The 16662-nt window shown below is 45.7% G+C and overlaps 1 protein-coding gene across 1 annotated transcript in view; it reads left to right on the top strand.

The window, feature by feature from the left end:
- The window catches only part of FNDC3B (fibronectin type III domain containing 3B), a 216626-nt gene that overhangs the window by 187405 nt on the left and 12559 nt on the right, over nucleotides 1–16662 (top strand). Inside the window, exon 22 of the mRNA XM_080929181.1 lies at nucleotides 5304–5516. Within this exon, the coding sequence (XP_080785307.1) occupies nucleotides 5304–5516 (213 nt within the window). The remainder of the gene's footprint in view (nucleotides 1–5303; nucleotides 5517–16662) is intronic.

The raw sequence follows: 16662 nt of genomic DNA, 5'->3' as shown, positions 1-16662 counted from the left end.
AGCTGAGGTCAGCCCAGCCTCCATCAAGAGAGCCCTCTCCAGACAGCCGGCTCTGACTCCATTTCTCCTCACAAAAGGAACTTCCGGTATTTACTCTGCCATCCCTTCCAGAAGATTCCCTCTAGCCATGGTCTTAGTCTCTTAGTTACAAGGAAGCGAAGAGCAAGAGCCTTGTGAGAAGCTTGTCCTAGCTTCCCAGGTCTTCCCCGCCCTGACCTCAGTCACCCCGGCCCACTCACAGCAGCCTGAGGCTGACCTGAGTCTCCTTCTCCCGAAAGAACAGTTTGCTTCGAACGTCATTCTTCCTTTAATGTGGTTACTGTCGGAAGTCTGACTGTGTGTGTACATTGCGGAAGGCTATATGACCTTCTGAAGCGAGAAAATATTTGGCATCCAGAAGAGTGGCACGGTGATAGTGGATTTTTCGATCCAGGCTGAAAGGCAAGCTTTGCCTTAATCATCAGCATTAGCATACGATGGGAATTGCAGACGTGTGGGAAGGTGCATTATTTTTTCACAATAACCAGGCCAAGATACTATTAGCTCAGGATTACATCACTTCCTTAGGTCGGAAGCTATATTTTGCTTCCCGTGTATTTATTTCATTTGAAGTTCTTTAAATTCCAAAAACTGATGCAGTGCGCTTTTTGGTTGTTGTATTTATTTTTGAAGATAAATCTGTAGATCCTACCCGAGTTTCAGAATTAACACGTTCCTTCAGCTAAAGAGGAAAGCTAGTCAGTTCGAGATTTGGAATCGATCTTAATAATTTAATCGAACGAAACCTTATTTTTTCTTTTCCCTCTGTGAAGTGAACTCCTGGTTGTTGTCCATGTTAGTGTGTTTAGTTCAGTGCCCTTTCACAGGAACTTAGACATGGGGAACTATGTCAGCGCCCCGAAAACAAGCTAGTGGCTGCCTCCGTCCTTCCCAGCCTTCTGAGCCTCCTCGGCCACGCATCTGGTGCTTTCCCTGGAGACCAAACAGCTTCGCTGTGTCTGCTCCGCAGCTGGGTTTCAGCAGCAAGTGTCACTTTGTCACCGGGACAGATTGCCGTTAGCTCCGCATGTGGCTGACAGGGAGAGCTGTTTTCCCTGTGCTCACTGAGACACAGTGTGTGTTTGTAAAGAGGCGGGATAGTTGGAGTGAACGTTCTCAAGTCCAGGTCGAGGGTTTCAGGTGCAGGTGCCGAGTAATGTCAGTTTAACATTGCTGGTTCTGATTGGCAGAGAACAGTTGGTGGCCTAAATATGTGGTTTGAATAAAAGCTATCCCTGGATTGGATGCATAGCCGTGTTAGGTCCAGATTTTGACGAGAAAATACAGAGTGCTAGATGCAGGGAGAGTCTGAACCAAAAGAGACAGCGCACACTCATATCTGACCACAGTGCACGCGTAGGTCACCGGAGCCCCTGAACACAGCCCCGCTAGCTCCGGTTCCCTCCCTTGTCACACAGAGGTTCTGGCCTTATGGTTAGGAACATGACTCGGCACCGTGATATAAAGTCCCGGCCTCGGCTTTTGCAACCTGCATCAAGAACTCCATAAAGCACCATTTTGGAGTTCACCAGCATCCTTTCGGACACGTCAAATCCTTTTCTGGCTGAAAGATCCTAAGCATTAAGCGCATGCCCTCTTCCCTCATCTCATTAACCCCCGTCAGTTCAGCCCAGGCATCCCGTTCATTTTATTGAGAGCCTGCAAAAGGACAGGCAGGACTGTCAAAGCCGCTCTGTCAGCTCAGGCTCCTTGGTGGCCATGGTGGCTGAAGTACCAGCAAATGTAACCAGTTAGAAACCATAGGCCTAGAGGTCAAGAGCCCAGTACTTACTAACATTCTGTAGACCAGTTCTCAACCTTCCCAGTGCTGCAGCCCTTGAACACAGTTTCTCATGGTGTGGTGTATAATTCTTTTATTGCTACTTCCTAACTGTAATTTTGTTTGTTATGAAATGGAATGTAAAGATCTGATGTGTGACCCTTGTAAAGGGGTCCTTTTTACCCCCAGAGGGGTCATAACCCACAGATTAGAAGCTGCTGCTGTAGAAGTTTGGGAGGGTGTGAGTGAATTTAACCATACTAGCTAAAACTTGGGCTTTCAGACCATTTTCTATTCTTATAAACATCTCCGAGGTGTTGCTTTGCTTCACTGTGTGTTGTTGAGCGTAACAGAGCATCCACCTTCAGCAACCCATTGCCTTCCTCCTTAAGGATGACTGCTTGGCTTCAGGGCACTGTACGGATAAAGGGCTTCCTTGGACGCACGGTGAGCTAGGCTCTGACAGACTGCGGGCCAGCAGTGGCAGGAAACACCCGAGCCTGGGCTGTGGATGGCCCTGTCCTAAAGGAAGGGAAGAAATGATGTCTTGGACACTGTAAAGTCCTTCAGATAAATCTCATAGGGGAAGATTCCTGCCACACTACTAGGAGAGCCAGATTCTATGTCTTGTCTTCTCCTGAGAAGAGATAGGGAAGGGCATCACACCTACACCACCACCACGGCTTCCTTTTCAAGGATTTCCTATCTTTGCTAGCAAAAGCATTTGTCAAACTTCAGGCCTGGGTATGGAAATGCAGACAGCTGTTAATACTCTGAAGCATTACCAAGGGCTCCTGTAAAAAACAAAGAAAAGTTTTAACCGCCATTGTTATTTTAGGCGACTTCCCCTGGTACAATAGAAATAGGAAAGGTAAGGCCCTTCGTGATACCTGATGGCCCTTCGGTCATCTACTGGACATAAATAAACCTCCACTAGTTCCGGGTGTCAGGAATAAAGCCGTCAAAAGCATCTGTGTGAACTGTTGGCATTCATTTCTCTAGAGTAAATACCCGAGTGTGACCAATGTTTGATATATGCTGGGCTTTTTCAAGAAGCCGTGTAGCTCATTCCTTCATTCACACACACATTTTATATACACTCAGATGTACATATATACGCATTAACATAAGTTTTATAGTGGTAATTTGAGGGTTTTTTATTCACATTTTTTCATTTGACAAATATGGAACATTTCCTTGCTTAGCTATTAGTTCTGTGTCCTTTCGCTCTCTTCTAGTCTTTCATCTCGTGTGTATTACGGAGAACTAGAGAGACTGCGGGAGCGTGTGGTGCTGGGTTCTGAGGCCTTTCACCGTTCCTTTTGAACTCCGAGGAGGTCCCTGTACCTTCTGAATACAGTTCTGTGTCATGCGCAGTGTGGAGTCTTCTCTCCCAGGCCCCAGCCCAGCTTCATCCTCTGACCATGGAAATTGCTTTTAATTTGGAAACAACCCAGATTCCTTTCCTCTCTCTATTGTCACAAACAAGTCACATGCGAAAACCTTTCTCTTTTTCCTAAGTTCTAGGTAATGGAAATGTTCTGTGTTTTCTTCTAACCATTTTATATTCTACATTTATATCTTTAGTCACTGTTTCACTATGCTGGTTTTTTTTTTTTTTTTTAGGTGTGACATTTAAGTTGACATTTTTACTTTTGTTTTTCTCTTGACATCCTATTGCTCTCAGAACCGTTTGTTGAGAAGACTGTCCTTCTTCCACTGAGTTGCCTTCACACCTTTGCCACAAATCGATTGGCCATATTTGTGTGGGTCTATTTCTGGAGCCTCCATTCTGCTCCATTGATCTCTGTCTCAGTACCGTACTGTCTTGGTTACTGTGGCTTTATAATAAGTCTTTAAGTCCGGTGGTCCTGGTCTTCCACATTTGTGTTGGCTAGTTTATTTCCTTCCCACATAACTTGTAGAATTAGCTTGTCTCTGTCCCCTAAGAACCCTGCCAGGAATTTTTACTTTACTCTTTTATGTGTTTAGGTAATCGGATGCTCTACCTTCCTGCCTCAGCATCCCGGCTGTGGGGGTTGATTTTAGTTACATTGTGTCTACAGGTCAATCCTGGGAGAACTGAGCTTTACACACCCTGGAACAGGCCTTTCTCTGCAGCCCTTCACACGGAGACCAACTTCAAAACTCAGTTCAACAGAAAACTCACTGTTGGTCTGTGAGAACTCCAATTCTAGACTCCCTACTGTGTGTAGGAGTGCACACAAGAGGGGTGGAGTGTTGTGCTCTATCCCATGTAGAAGTTACCCCTCATTTCCCATAGTTACAGATACTTTCTTACATACTCTTTAAGTGTGAAGAGATTGGCTGTGTGTTACGTTTCAGTATCGACCACGTTGAACCTTCTATTTAAATATAAGCAATAGAGCGTGAGAATTGCATAAAAGTATCTAAATCATGGAAATATAAAAACTGTCTATAAATGTCTTTCCAAGGACTATATTATTCTTTGTAATCTGGTTTTTGAAAACTTGGTTGTGAATTCAAATCAAGTTTAATTATTAAAGCTTTCTAAGCTCTTAACATCACCCTTCTCACTCACTCGGTGATTGTGAGTTCAGATTCCTGTGAACCTAGCAAGGAATCTAGAGAGAGCACCCCACCATAGAGTGTAAGGATTTGAGAAAACACTGGAAATCACAGTGGACTGCATGTAGGTGAAGCCATAGAGGCGTGAGGTTAACTTGAGAACCCTGTTAGTAAAGTGCATTTTACTCGATGCTAGTATTCTAGAGAGAGGAAGTAGGAAAGTCCTAGTGTAGTACATTACAGGGTGATGCTCTGAAGCAGGGGGTTGGGGGGGGAGATCAGGGGAGGGTAAGCCTCTGTAACTCGGAAGGCGGAGCTCACAGCCAGTAAAGGCTTGTCCAGTGACTTTGGAGAACTGTGGCTCATCAATTGGGACTCAGAAGAAAAAGGAAAATAGGGAAAGTATTTCCACTAGGTAAGGTTGTATGTATACATTTTAGAGTTTAAATCCCTAGGCTGTGGGGGTGGGGCGGGGTTCATCATCTTTCCTGCTTATAGTAAGCATCCAGTTAAGAGTCTCACATATCTGAGTGACACTAGCAAAGGATATGCAAAGTCACGAATAAGAGGAGAGACTGAAAGTCCTATTGAAGGATTGTTGGGAATTTGTGGTTCTTTTAATGAATTCTTTATGTATTGTTTAATTCTAAAGCTGGCTTTGAGTTACTAGTCAGTGGATAGACCAGAATGACCTTGACTAGGTCTTTCAAACACAAACTTACTCTTTTCCAGTTAAAATCCTAAAGGGCATTTGCTCATGCACAGTCTCCGTGTTTGAGACTGAGTGTCTAACCACCCTCTTCTGCCCCGTGCTTACGTGCTCTGCCCCAGCTTTGCCTTAGGGACATGGAGCAAGTACCCCCAGCAAATGTTGATTCTGAATGAAGAAAATTCAACTTGTTAAACCTTTACTCTTTTGTTTCCCCACCTCTAGAATCAGAATTCAGGCTGTCAATGAAATTGGAGTCGGACCATTTAGCCAGTTCATTAAAGCAAAAACTCGGCCGTTACCACCCTCGCCTCCAAGGCTGGAGTGTGCTGCGTCTGGTCCTCAGAGCCTGAAGCTCAAGTGGGGAGACAGTAACTCCAAGTCACATGCTGCTGATGACATGGTGTATACACTACAGCTGGAAGACAGGAACAAGAGGTGAGACGGGCAAGCACGTGCCTGGCACGTCCCCACAGCCTTGGCCTTCATCCCATGCATTGTCCCTCTGAGCCCCTTGTCCTCCTTATTCATGAAGGGACTCTTGCATTTTACCACTGTGCCCTCTGTTCTCCCTCTGGAGTGCTTAAGCATTTGAAAGATCCTGGTCTCCCTCATGACAATGAATGCCTGTTTGTCCCTTTATAACGTCAGATGATGGAGAGAAATTATCAAAACAGAAAAGTGTCAGATTCAAGTCCCCACTGTATAATAACATTATGTTAGTCACAAGTGCAGAGGGAAATGGGACCTGGGAGAAATGGTGTCTCTTTAAATATTCAGTAACCATCCGGACAAACATGTTTACCAATCCGAACCCGCTGTGGGTGATGTTCAGATGGGGATTGTACTCTAACTGTGGGTGCTGTGATATCACATTAACTGGAGCAAACAAGACATTTGTTTCTTACAAGACTTCGTGCCCAGAAGACACTTGGCGATGTAAAAATCAAATCCACGCTTTGGCATCCTGTTGACTTAACCCAACTCTATTTCCTCAGAAAATGGCCAACCAGACAACAGGAGCAAAACGGTATTTAGGAATAATTAGATGCTGAGCAGGAGTTCACGGTGACAGACTATTCTATTAGCAAAGGTCCTGATCAGTGTCAAATTGAAGGGAGGGTCATCACAAAACCAAGGCAGTGGTGATGACTAGATATGTCTACCCTGTATGACGTGATGTTTATAGCATGAACATGTATACAGACATGTTGGGCCACATGTTCATAGACAGGACATGGGACACATGCCTGGACTAGTCAGCATATTTCGGGAAAACACAAAATCAGTGCTACAGTGCTACCACAGGGGGTTGCCCCTCTTGTATCACTGTGCTTTACCACATCATGTTTCAGTATGTGGGGGAGGGACCTCCCCCTCCCACATTCTTGGTCTTCTCTTCGAATGCTGAGGTTTCGCTGACTTTACTGCGGGGGAGTTTGTTGGCCTTTGATGGAGATGAAGATCCAGAAAAAATACCAGAGAGGAGGCACCAAGGCTACGTGCTGAGCTCCATGGGAACAGTATCAGGGCCTAGGCATTGAGTGGATACTTGGCTGATGAAAAACAGCTAAACCAGGAGACCCTGAGAATTCCAGGACTAGCACTGTCGTGTGCATCTGATGCAGTGGTGCCAGAGGGGCACAGAGAAGCACCCAGGCGCATCACTCAACTTCTTAGAAAATCTAAGACGTGGAGAAGACAACATTTCAGGATCCAGGACACCCAGAATGCCTCTTTGGCCTTCCCGTTTCATTCTGAATTTCATTATATAGCCTGCTACCCGTTGGTAATGTCCCCAAGACTCTGGAGACATGGGGCAGCACTGCCTCAGGTAACCAGCTTTAGGAAAAGTGGCCCTTGACCTGAAGGAAGGAGAACCATGCAAAGGATGTGACTAGACCCCGAGCTAAAGGGGAATCTGAGGCTGCACGAAAGGTCACTGAGGCTGATGAAAGCAAGTAGTAGATAGCACACTTTCTGTAGGGTTTGAAAGAGGTTATACACCTCCGTCCGTCCAATGGAAATCCTAAAGTGTGTGGCTGCATTAGACATGCCCCGTTGAACACAGTGAACAAGGAGATGTGTTGCCAGTGCTCTCAGGAGTCGCTAACACTAACCTGTCTGATACAAGAGCGAGTGTGGGCATTGGTGTGAAAACTGAAAGCAGGACCTTCACACTCAACACACTTAGCCCTACCTAGGCATGGTAGTGTCTTCCTCTTTGGGTTCGGGTGCAGCATAAACAATCATCCTCTTAACATGAGTACCTCTTCACAACGGCCCAGAAAACTTAGCCGTTGCTGTTTGTTTTTAAAAGCTGAGAGTTACAGCTGTTTTGTTGACATCTGAGTGGAACAAAATACAATTTTCATAGAAAGAGGGAGGGAGAACTCACTCGAGTTCTAGATTGTTGTGCCATAGGAGAAAGGCATTCTGGGAGTTGACACCATGAGCGCACAAACCTGAATTCTCTGAGGTGAGAGCTTGACTTTGGCTGCCCAGGAAGACTGGATGTGGAAAAAACAGGTGGCAGTTATCCTGCTGGGGACCAGAGATGGGGCTGAGGACACACGGCAGTGGGGCTGCTCCTGACAGGTTGGCTGGAGAGCAGAAGCATGTGTTAGATACAAAAGCACTGGTCCTGAGAGTATATGTCTTTGGATCTGTTCTCATTGGGTCATTATTCTACCTGGAGGACGTTATCAGCCACAAAAGACTAGGAAAAGCAAGTATCTGCACTAGCCACAGCCATCATCTAGTGACAACCATGTTGGGGGTAGCCCCACGCCTTTGCACTCCAGACCTCTGCTTCTCTTAGAAACAGAAACAACCTTCCTCGGGATATTTTCTAGTTCCCCCAAAATACAAAGCATGGAAGGGTTGATGCTGGCCCCTTACTTGTCTGTCTGTGAGTCTGGAGAGCCTGGGTAGCGAGGCTCCCTGTTTTCCAATAATCCTGTCTTGTTGGGTCTGCCACCCAAGAGTGCCTCATAAGGAAAACTGCATAGATGGTGGCCCATATTGAGAGCAGTTCCTCTGCCTAGAGCAAAAGATGTAGAAGAATTTGTACAAATGAGTGTGTCTGTCATGAGACACTTGCATAGGACAGACAGAAAATAGTGTAGAATCTAGCAGTCAGTGCGTGTTTGCTACTGGGAGAGAAGAGCGGGGTAGGAAGAAGGAGGGGTAGAGAGATGTTGGGGCTCGCCTTGTTCATCAAATAAATCACTTGCCTAAATAGAACTGGCAATTTAAGAAGTTTGACCATTAGGAACAATATTTTTCTTAATTTTATGAGCTGGAGTCCAAATTTATCTTTTCTAAATTAAATTTGTCAGGGCTCTGAGAAAGTTATTAAAGTGATGTGAGTCCTGAGCAATACATTCTTATTCTATTTGTGGAGTAGTTTTCCTGGGATTTAACAGGATGAGGACAGCCTGACTTTCGTTTGAAGATGACCTTCCTCAGTGTCTGGAGCAAGGGCTCATCAACAGCCCTTCGAATCAAGCCTTTAACCTCAGCTCTTGACTCGTGATCAAGGAGAAAACTTGACTATGTCGCAGCCCTTTGAGCATTGTGTGTGTGTGTGTGTCTGTCTGTCTGTCTGTCTTTCCTTCCTTCTTTGTCTTTGAGATAGTTCCATGTCTGTCCCAAGATGACCTTCAATGCACTCTATAGCCAAGGGCCCTAAACTTCTGTTCCTTCTGCCTCAACCTCCCAAGAGCTGAGATTCTAGGCATGCATACCACACTTGGCTAATGCAGCACTGCAGAGGTGGAGACAAGAGGGCCCTTGAGCTCACTACCCAGCAAGTCTACTGCCATTGGGTGCCAGGGACAGGCCCTGTGGCTAAGAAAGAAGGCTGACAGCTATTCTGAGGATAGTGCTACTGTAGACTTCTGGCCTCCATATGAGGCCCCCCACACACACACACAAATATATTTTAAGCTTTCTGAAAGAAAACAAGTAAAGCGCCAGGTACTAGGAACATCTTCACATTTAATTCTTTGAATGAAAAGTGAAATATTGTAGTATACCCCCTCCGCTCCCTCCCATCCTTTCTCCCTCCCCATCTTCTCTTTACTGTAAACAGTAGAAATCCTGAAAGTCAGTTTGGCCCAAAGCCTTGCCTCATAGTAAATCTATCAAGAATACCTGCAGCTTGCCTGACTTAACTTACTGTGTTAAAAGTTGGTGTTGCCTCTTAGTTGGGATATTTATTTCCTGTGTATTCAAGCCTTTGGTCTGCAGGATTCCTGGTGTATGTTCATGAGGCAGCCTGACCGCAGCTTCATGTCTAGAGGACCCAGTCTGTATCTAGCGTTTGAATTATGATTATTCAACTAGCAGGTTTTTTTTTTTTCTTGAATTAGTACTGTATGCTGGGCCTCATGAGGTCCGTGGTATATCTGCAGGAGTTGATCTGATCTTGCTGAGAAAATGAATTAGCATTAAACACTGAACAGACAGTACAAGAGATTTTAATTTTAATAGAAAAGCAAAAATTAGATTAGTTTGGCCTTGCGGCGATTAGGTCTATTTTTCTTAACAGATCCAGCACAGAAGATCTGAATAGTTCTGGTTCCTGTGCTATGCAAGAAAAATACACACCCTAAGTAAACATTCTTATGAAGCCAAGTTAACCTAATACCCCACTGGAGAGACAGGGCCAGCTCAGAGGCTGCAGGTCACAGTGCTGTCCTAACACTTCTGAAGATGTATCTGTCTGTGTCTCTGAGATAAAATGTTGCCTGTTCTAGTGAAATTGGGGCTGATGTTGAGCCCCAACCCTCACCCGCCTGTGTTCTTAGTAATTGTGCACAGTACGGAAGCAGGAGGACTGTAAATTCCAGGAATGTGTTTATGGTTAATCTGTTGCTCAGGGTTTTGATCAGCCAGCCAATGTTTTTCAGAGAAGGCTCCAGAACAGTTGGGCAGGGGAAGGGGTCTGCTCTCCTGTGTCAGCTGTTAACCTCTGACACACACACACACACACACACACACACACACACACACACACACACACACACACACACACCCCACACCCCAGCCACTGGGGATGCTGGGAGCTCTGTGTTGCTGTAAGTGTTACTGCCTGTTGATTTTTACTGATAACAAAACACCTGTGTCTTTTTGGCCTCAGGGTTTCTTTAAACTCCAGAAAAATGCACGTTGGGAACTAAGGAGCAGGGCTAAAGGGCAAGACGAACTGCCCCGTGTTTCTCCATTGCACGGCCTAGTCCTGCTTCTGTTCTCAAGACGCATGGCTAGTTTAAATGATCAGCTGTTAGGTCCAGAGCCCAGCCCACATTCTTGACACTGCTTTCCTTCATTTCTTTGCTCAGAGGGATCATCCTTACTGGGGAAAAAACGGCTTATTGCACTTCTTTCAATACCCACTGGTAGCTGCAGTCCTCAACACCCAATTCAGATCTCTGGCCTAACCCTAGACCTGCTTCTGAATTTTCAGGTGACCGGTGATGTATGCCTAGACTGCTTTTTACCTGAGTTTCCCAGTACACATATAATAATGCCTGGAGCTCCAATCCCTAATTAATAGACGAAAAATATTTTAGAGACATTTTAGTGTCTTAGAAGAAAACCATAAAGATTCATCATAAAAAATAAAAACTACTGATAGCTTGCTCAGCTTCAGGCCAAAATGCCTTGGAAGAATCGGGGCTGAGTATGATAAATTACTGACTTGAGGTCTAATTGGACCCTGAATAGAATTGATAATGGGCTTTTCCTCCGAGTTACTTTATAAATAACTAAAATAAAAATCCATGCCCTCACTGCCTTAAGGCAAGGCCAGTGCAGTAGACATGGATAAACATCTGGAAAACTCTGGCACCCACATGCTCAAAGGCAGGGTTTATTCCATGTATTTGAAACCACACAGAAATCTGGGAAGTTTGGAGTTTCAGAGAAGAACATTGAAAACAGTGAGTGAGTGTGTCTTTCTACGAATGTAAGTGAATTTCTCTTTGAATGTATCAATGTCCAAAATGCAGTTTAGATAATGAGATGTAAGCATAGGGTTTCCATTCACTTCTTTACTTATAAAAAAAAAGTTGGCTAATACTGGTGCTGAAAAGATGTCTCAACAGTTAAAAGTACTGGCTCCTCTTCTGGAGGACCTGGGTTTGAGTTCCAACACCGATACAGCCCATGTATAGTTCCAGTTCCAGAGGATCTGGTGCCCTTTTCCGGAATCTGTGGACACCAAGCATGTATGTGGTGCACATTTATTCATATGGGCAAACATAAGGTAAATAAATCTGAAAAACTTGAATTGACTTCATTAAATATAATGGAATTTTATTCCTTTTCACAGGGAAGTAGAAAATTCCAATTCATTAACCAAAATTGTGTTATAGTCTAGTTAATTCACAAGTCGGAAGACAATACACAACCAGGAATAGAGGTTAATTTAACCCTTTTTACCGTTTGCTTCTGGCAGTATTCATATAAACAGGGAGGCTAATCAGTATCAGCATTAGTCTAGGAAATGGATTCCCTGCCTGAGGTGTCCCCACACGGTGCCATCTGTGACAACCTGCTTCTACATAGAGTAGTAGGACTCTGTGTTCCTGGCACAGTGGGGCATTTGCTGTCCATGTTTTTAATATCTTCTATTTCCATACACCAATTGCATGACATAGGAAATGCTCACACGCACACACACACACACATGCACACTCACACACATGCATGCACACGCACACACACATACACACTCACACACACATGCATGCACACACCCCCTCCCCTTCTTCCCCAGAGCCCATGGAAAGGAAGGAAAGCTGCTGATGACCCCGTGTTAATAAACACAGCTGTACTGACTCTGTGAACAGCCGTGGCTGTTGTGAAACGTGTTTGGAAGGGTGGGCACCACCGAGGCCTTTTGTGAACTCCAGGCCATGTTAGGTCAACAGGTTACTCATGCTTCGTGGTTAATATCCATGAACTGTCGTCAGCCTAAAGACTACGGAAGCAGCAAGGGAATACGAACAAAACCCCTTAACACTAGGTGCTTTTCCACAACCTATTTGGGATTTGAGCTATTCAGAGAATTTATGGATAGTTCTTTCAAAAAAAAAAACTGTTTTTAAGAAAATATTTAAAAAGAAATTATTTCTGCATGGTTTTCCTTTGCCCACCAATGATTTAAAGTAAAAGAACACTTTAAGTATGTGATACAGCTGAATTGATTTTTATCAGTTTTACTTGATGCCAGCACATCCCTCTGACAGTGAAGGTTCAAGCCTGAAACACCGAGCTAAGGAGTGTGGCTCTCCTGAGCTTTCCTGAGGCTTGTCCGAAGTCTGCTGATGTGTTTTCTGTCGTGGAGTTTTCTGATTCTTTCATTTAGATTGCATTTCCTGTCAAGCAAGTGCAGTTGTTAGGACTGTCTGGAGTTGAGCTTCTTGTCTGACTCGTTAAGGTCCATGGTGAAGGCCACCAGTTCTGCTCTCTGGCTGAGGTTTCTGCACGGGCTCCTGGGACTGCCCTTCTCCCTCCCTGCATCCCTGGAGGACTAGGACCCAAACATATTTATATTCACGGAAATGGAGAACTTTCTCCGAGTACTTTTTTGTTGTCTTTATTTGTAAGACTGTTTAGGTTCCCTGCAAAATTGAGAAGGTGCAGAGATCTCCCCACCCCCCTTCCCCCGTATCCACAGCCTCCTCATTTTCAGCCCACCAGAAGGGTTCCAGGTGGTGGGCCACAAGGAAGTCGAACTCACCTTCGCCTTTGAGTTCCTTCTCACTGTTGTTCTCGGACATCTCTGAGTTATTACAGTAAATGAGGACATGCATCCAGTACACTCTCAAAGAAGCGTGTCATTGCCCTGAGCAGAGAGGTGCGCTGTCTTTAAGTCACCAGCACACTGGCAAGTCCCACACACGTTTGTTACCCTGTAGGTGTTGTCGTTCAGGAAAGACACTCAGGATCTGAGTCAGTCACTTACCTGAGGCCTCACGTGTGTCAGGCATTCGGTACGCCTGCTTCACATTGAATGCCACCACAGTGTCACGGTGTCCCTGCCCACATTCCCTGGCAGACCTAAGCATGAGGAAGATTCCAGCATCGCTGATGAGGGCCCATTGTCATGTCTGAGGCTAGTTAGTACAGTGGCCTGGTCTGCCTAGAATTTCCTCTCCTCCCACATAGCCAGCTTTCCACCCAGAGAAAGGAAAATCATCCTGTGGCCACACAAGGTGTCCAAGATGGTGTCTTGGGAGCTAAAACAGGGCCAGTTCTAAACCTCTGCTTTGGAGTTCAGGGTTTAGCTTACTGGTTAAGCTCCCGGGTTTGGTCCCAGCACTAGAGGAAATGACTCAAAACCATAGAACTAAACCTCTGTCGTCTTAGCCAACCCAGTCATAAAGGTGAGCTCTGGGTAGTGAGGTGCCCCGCAGCAGAAGGCACCAAAAGCTGGCCTCTGGCACACAGAGATGGTACGTGCACAGGGGCACACAAGATGACTAATACGGATGGAATGATTGTTACGTGGCAAAACTAGCTTTACCGCCTTCTGTACCCACTGAAACCCTGCTGCAGCTCCGTCTGCTTTTGACTTGTGCAGACGAGGAGCTTGGAGAGCGAGAGCCTACACAGCTTGCTAGTGTCAGGGTCCACGGGACCAGTCCACGGGACTGGTTCAAGTGCCTTGCTCTGAGGGGTATAGAGAAACAAAGCTGTTTACCCCTTTACAGTTTTCCGACTGAAATCCTTTAAAAGTATCAAATTGGCTGTTATCCTGAGAATATCATATTTTCAGAAAACCAGAATTGAGAGGCAGGACTTTATAAGGAGCTCACTTTCTGATTCCTGTGTCGATGTGGATATGGACGAGAATGCCTTCGTTTAATGAGTTCACTTGTTGAAAATAGTGAAAGACCGTGAAATCACACATGAACGAGCAAGACATGGCAGGCCCTGTGCCGCCGTCTTCCGCACAGCTCACACCGAAGTCCCTCCCCACTTTCTCTGTGCCCGCCTCTTTCTCCTTTGAAAGTAAGAAATGGCTGGAGAAACCTGTAGACTGTGGTGTGGACTGAGAGAAGTGGGACTTTCAGTGAACGCACACACCTGCCATGTGCGTCTGTGACATCTCCATGTGGCCATACCTCCCTCCCCTAGTAAGATGAGGAGAAAAGTCCTCAGAAAGCATCAGCCGTCACATCCTCCATCATCAGTCGGGCCTCCTGACTTGGACCTGTGTGACACTAATACTGTTAATTGTTTGGCTGTTTTGTCCCAAACCCTAGGAGTTTTTGTTTTTCCTCCCAGGCCAGCCCCACTTCACTTGGGGGCAAGCCTGGGCTGTGTCTGCCATTTTGCCTTCCCTCACAAACTGTAACTGGCTAAATGCATGATGTAGGAACTAGTTGCCCCCCCCCCCCAGTCCACCCGTTTTCATACACAGTTTAAGGCTAAGAAGAAGCCTTCTCCCCCTGGAACGCTTCCCTTACCCTCTTTCTGGGGATGGAGACCAGGCAAAGCAGCAGTGGGTTTCACTGAACACCCCAGCCGAGGTGTCTCTGCCAGAGTAGGCAGCTGAACAAGGCGAGCCCTGAAGAGGGAGAATTAGCCACTTTCCTGACATTCTCGGCTCCTTCCACAAGGAATTGTGGAACCAGAACCCAGCTCGCTATCCCAGAGGCCCAGTGTCCCCACCTGACCTCTGTGGTGCCCAGAGTCTTTCATCCGTGCAAGCAAGATGCTTCCACATCATCCCTGCAGCTCTCCAGGCTGAGGGCTCCAAAATCCCCCTCACTCCGTAGCAGCTTGCTCCCTAGTAACAGCTCTTCTCACAGACGTGGGTAACACCGTCTCGGAACCGAAGGCAGTAGGTGAACTGCCGAAGACACGTTTGTCCATGTGCCATCACCGCTGGGCTTTTTTTTGTAAGTTGGGGTGCCAGTTAAGCACACTGCCACACGAGAGCTCAAGAAACGAAAGGACCAGAGAGTGTAGAAGCCCGTGTGGAGGTACTTGAGAATCCTACACATGCCTCTTGCTCAGTTTGGATCATAGTGTGAAATCAGATCCCCGAGTTTGCCCTCAGTGAACTTCTTAGCGGCTTTGAGTGCTTCTGCCTAGGTATATAATTGAACATTGGCACAGATAGGAATCACACCTGTTGTCTAGGGGAAGTGCTGTCCTTGGAGTACGGCAGGGCTGCAAACAGTCCTCCAAACTTAAAAGCTGAGTTCGCCGGCTCCATAATGGAGATTTAAGAGTGGCACTTTTTAAGCCTTGACTTCCATTTGTGATACAATTAAGGGCAATTACTCCCGCTGGTGAGTTTAGCCCAGGTGAGCCGAGTTAATAAGTAGCCGCTTGCCTCTCCATTAGCTGGGTGTCTTCATTAGGGCAGTAATGTGTCGAGCGTGCTAAGCAGGTTGCCATGGTTATTTGTGGGTTTCAACCTGGACTCTGGCTTTCCTTGAAATTAACGATGTTCAGCCTTCAGTAAAAGACACTGCCTCCCGAAGCAAACACACAGAACATTAAGTGGACCGCCAGGGCTTAAGAATTCAATTACTAAGGTTAGAGAGGGCCTGGATGTTACACAGTGATGTTGACTGATGTGGCTTTTTTCTCTTCCAGTTGTTGCCAATCTATATCTCATTACCCCTCTCTCCTATTTCCACACAGCAAAGCTGCTACTGCCCTCCAGAACCCGCACCCTCACACAGGGCCAGCACACCTTCAGGGTGGGCCCCCGCTCAACTCCAGGTCCCCAAGAGCTTACCACACACCAGATGTCCAGCAGTGACTGCTAAATGAGTGTACGGATTCTCCTCCCTGAGCCAAACCAGTGCCAGTCAGACATGGAATATTCTGTCAGTGAGCGTCTCCCGGTACTCCTGAGGACCGAGGTATCCTCCGATGCGGAGGGAACGCTGGACAGGACCAGGACCACGTGCTTGGAATTACTCAGTGTTGGTTCTCAGAACTCATGAGAAATTACATAATCAAAACCATGCAGTTATGGAGTGGCAGACATGCATTTTACAGCCTGCTCCAGTTTCACAGGGTGGGGAAGAGTTTAGTTTTTGAGAGAAGCCAAGGACATACCTAAAGTACAAGGTATTACTTTTTAAATCCATGCTTTATGTAATTGTGCTTCATGAGGACATTAAGGATCAGCAAGATGGCTCAATGGGTGGACACCCTCGCTACCTATGCAGAAAGGGAAGAGAACCAGCTGTACTGAATTGTCCTTTGGTTTCTTTGTGCATGCCCATATACATAAGGCATACATACAAATTGTAAATTGAAGTCTTTAAAAATATTTTAGTTATTAAAGAAATATTAGTCTTAGACCAAATGATAAATCAAAATCTACCAGTCAAAACTGCCCGGCTGGCCCATGTCATTTTTTTCCTGTTATTTTAATTGCCCCGCTGATAATTCTGAACAAGGTACCTTTTGTCTTTTTATGTATTTTCTCAAAGACACATGGTCATAGATGTCTTTTTGCTAACTTAGGGAAGGGGTCTATGAGGCCCTGTATAAATAAAGATAAGCTGTTAAAGAATGTCTAAACATCTGTTATTTGGAA

Source organism: Micromys minutus (genome assembly GCF_963924665.1).
Source record: "Micromys minutus genome assembly, chromosome: 15".
Lineage (NCBI taxonomy): Eukaryota > Metazoa > Chordata > Mammalia > Rodentia > Muridae > Micromys > Micromys minutus.
The sequence above is the reverse complement of the archived record's forward strand: the minus strand, read 5'-3'. Positions and strand labels throughout refer to the sequence as shown.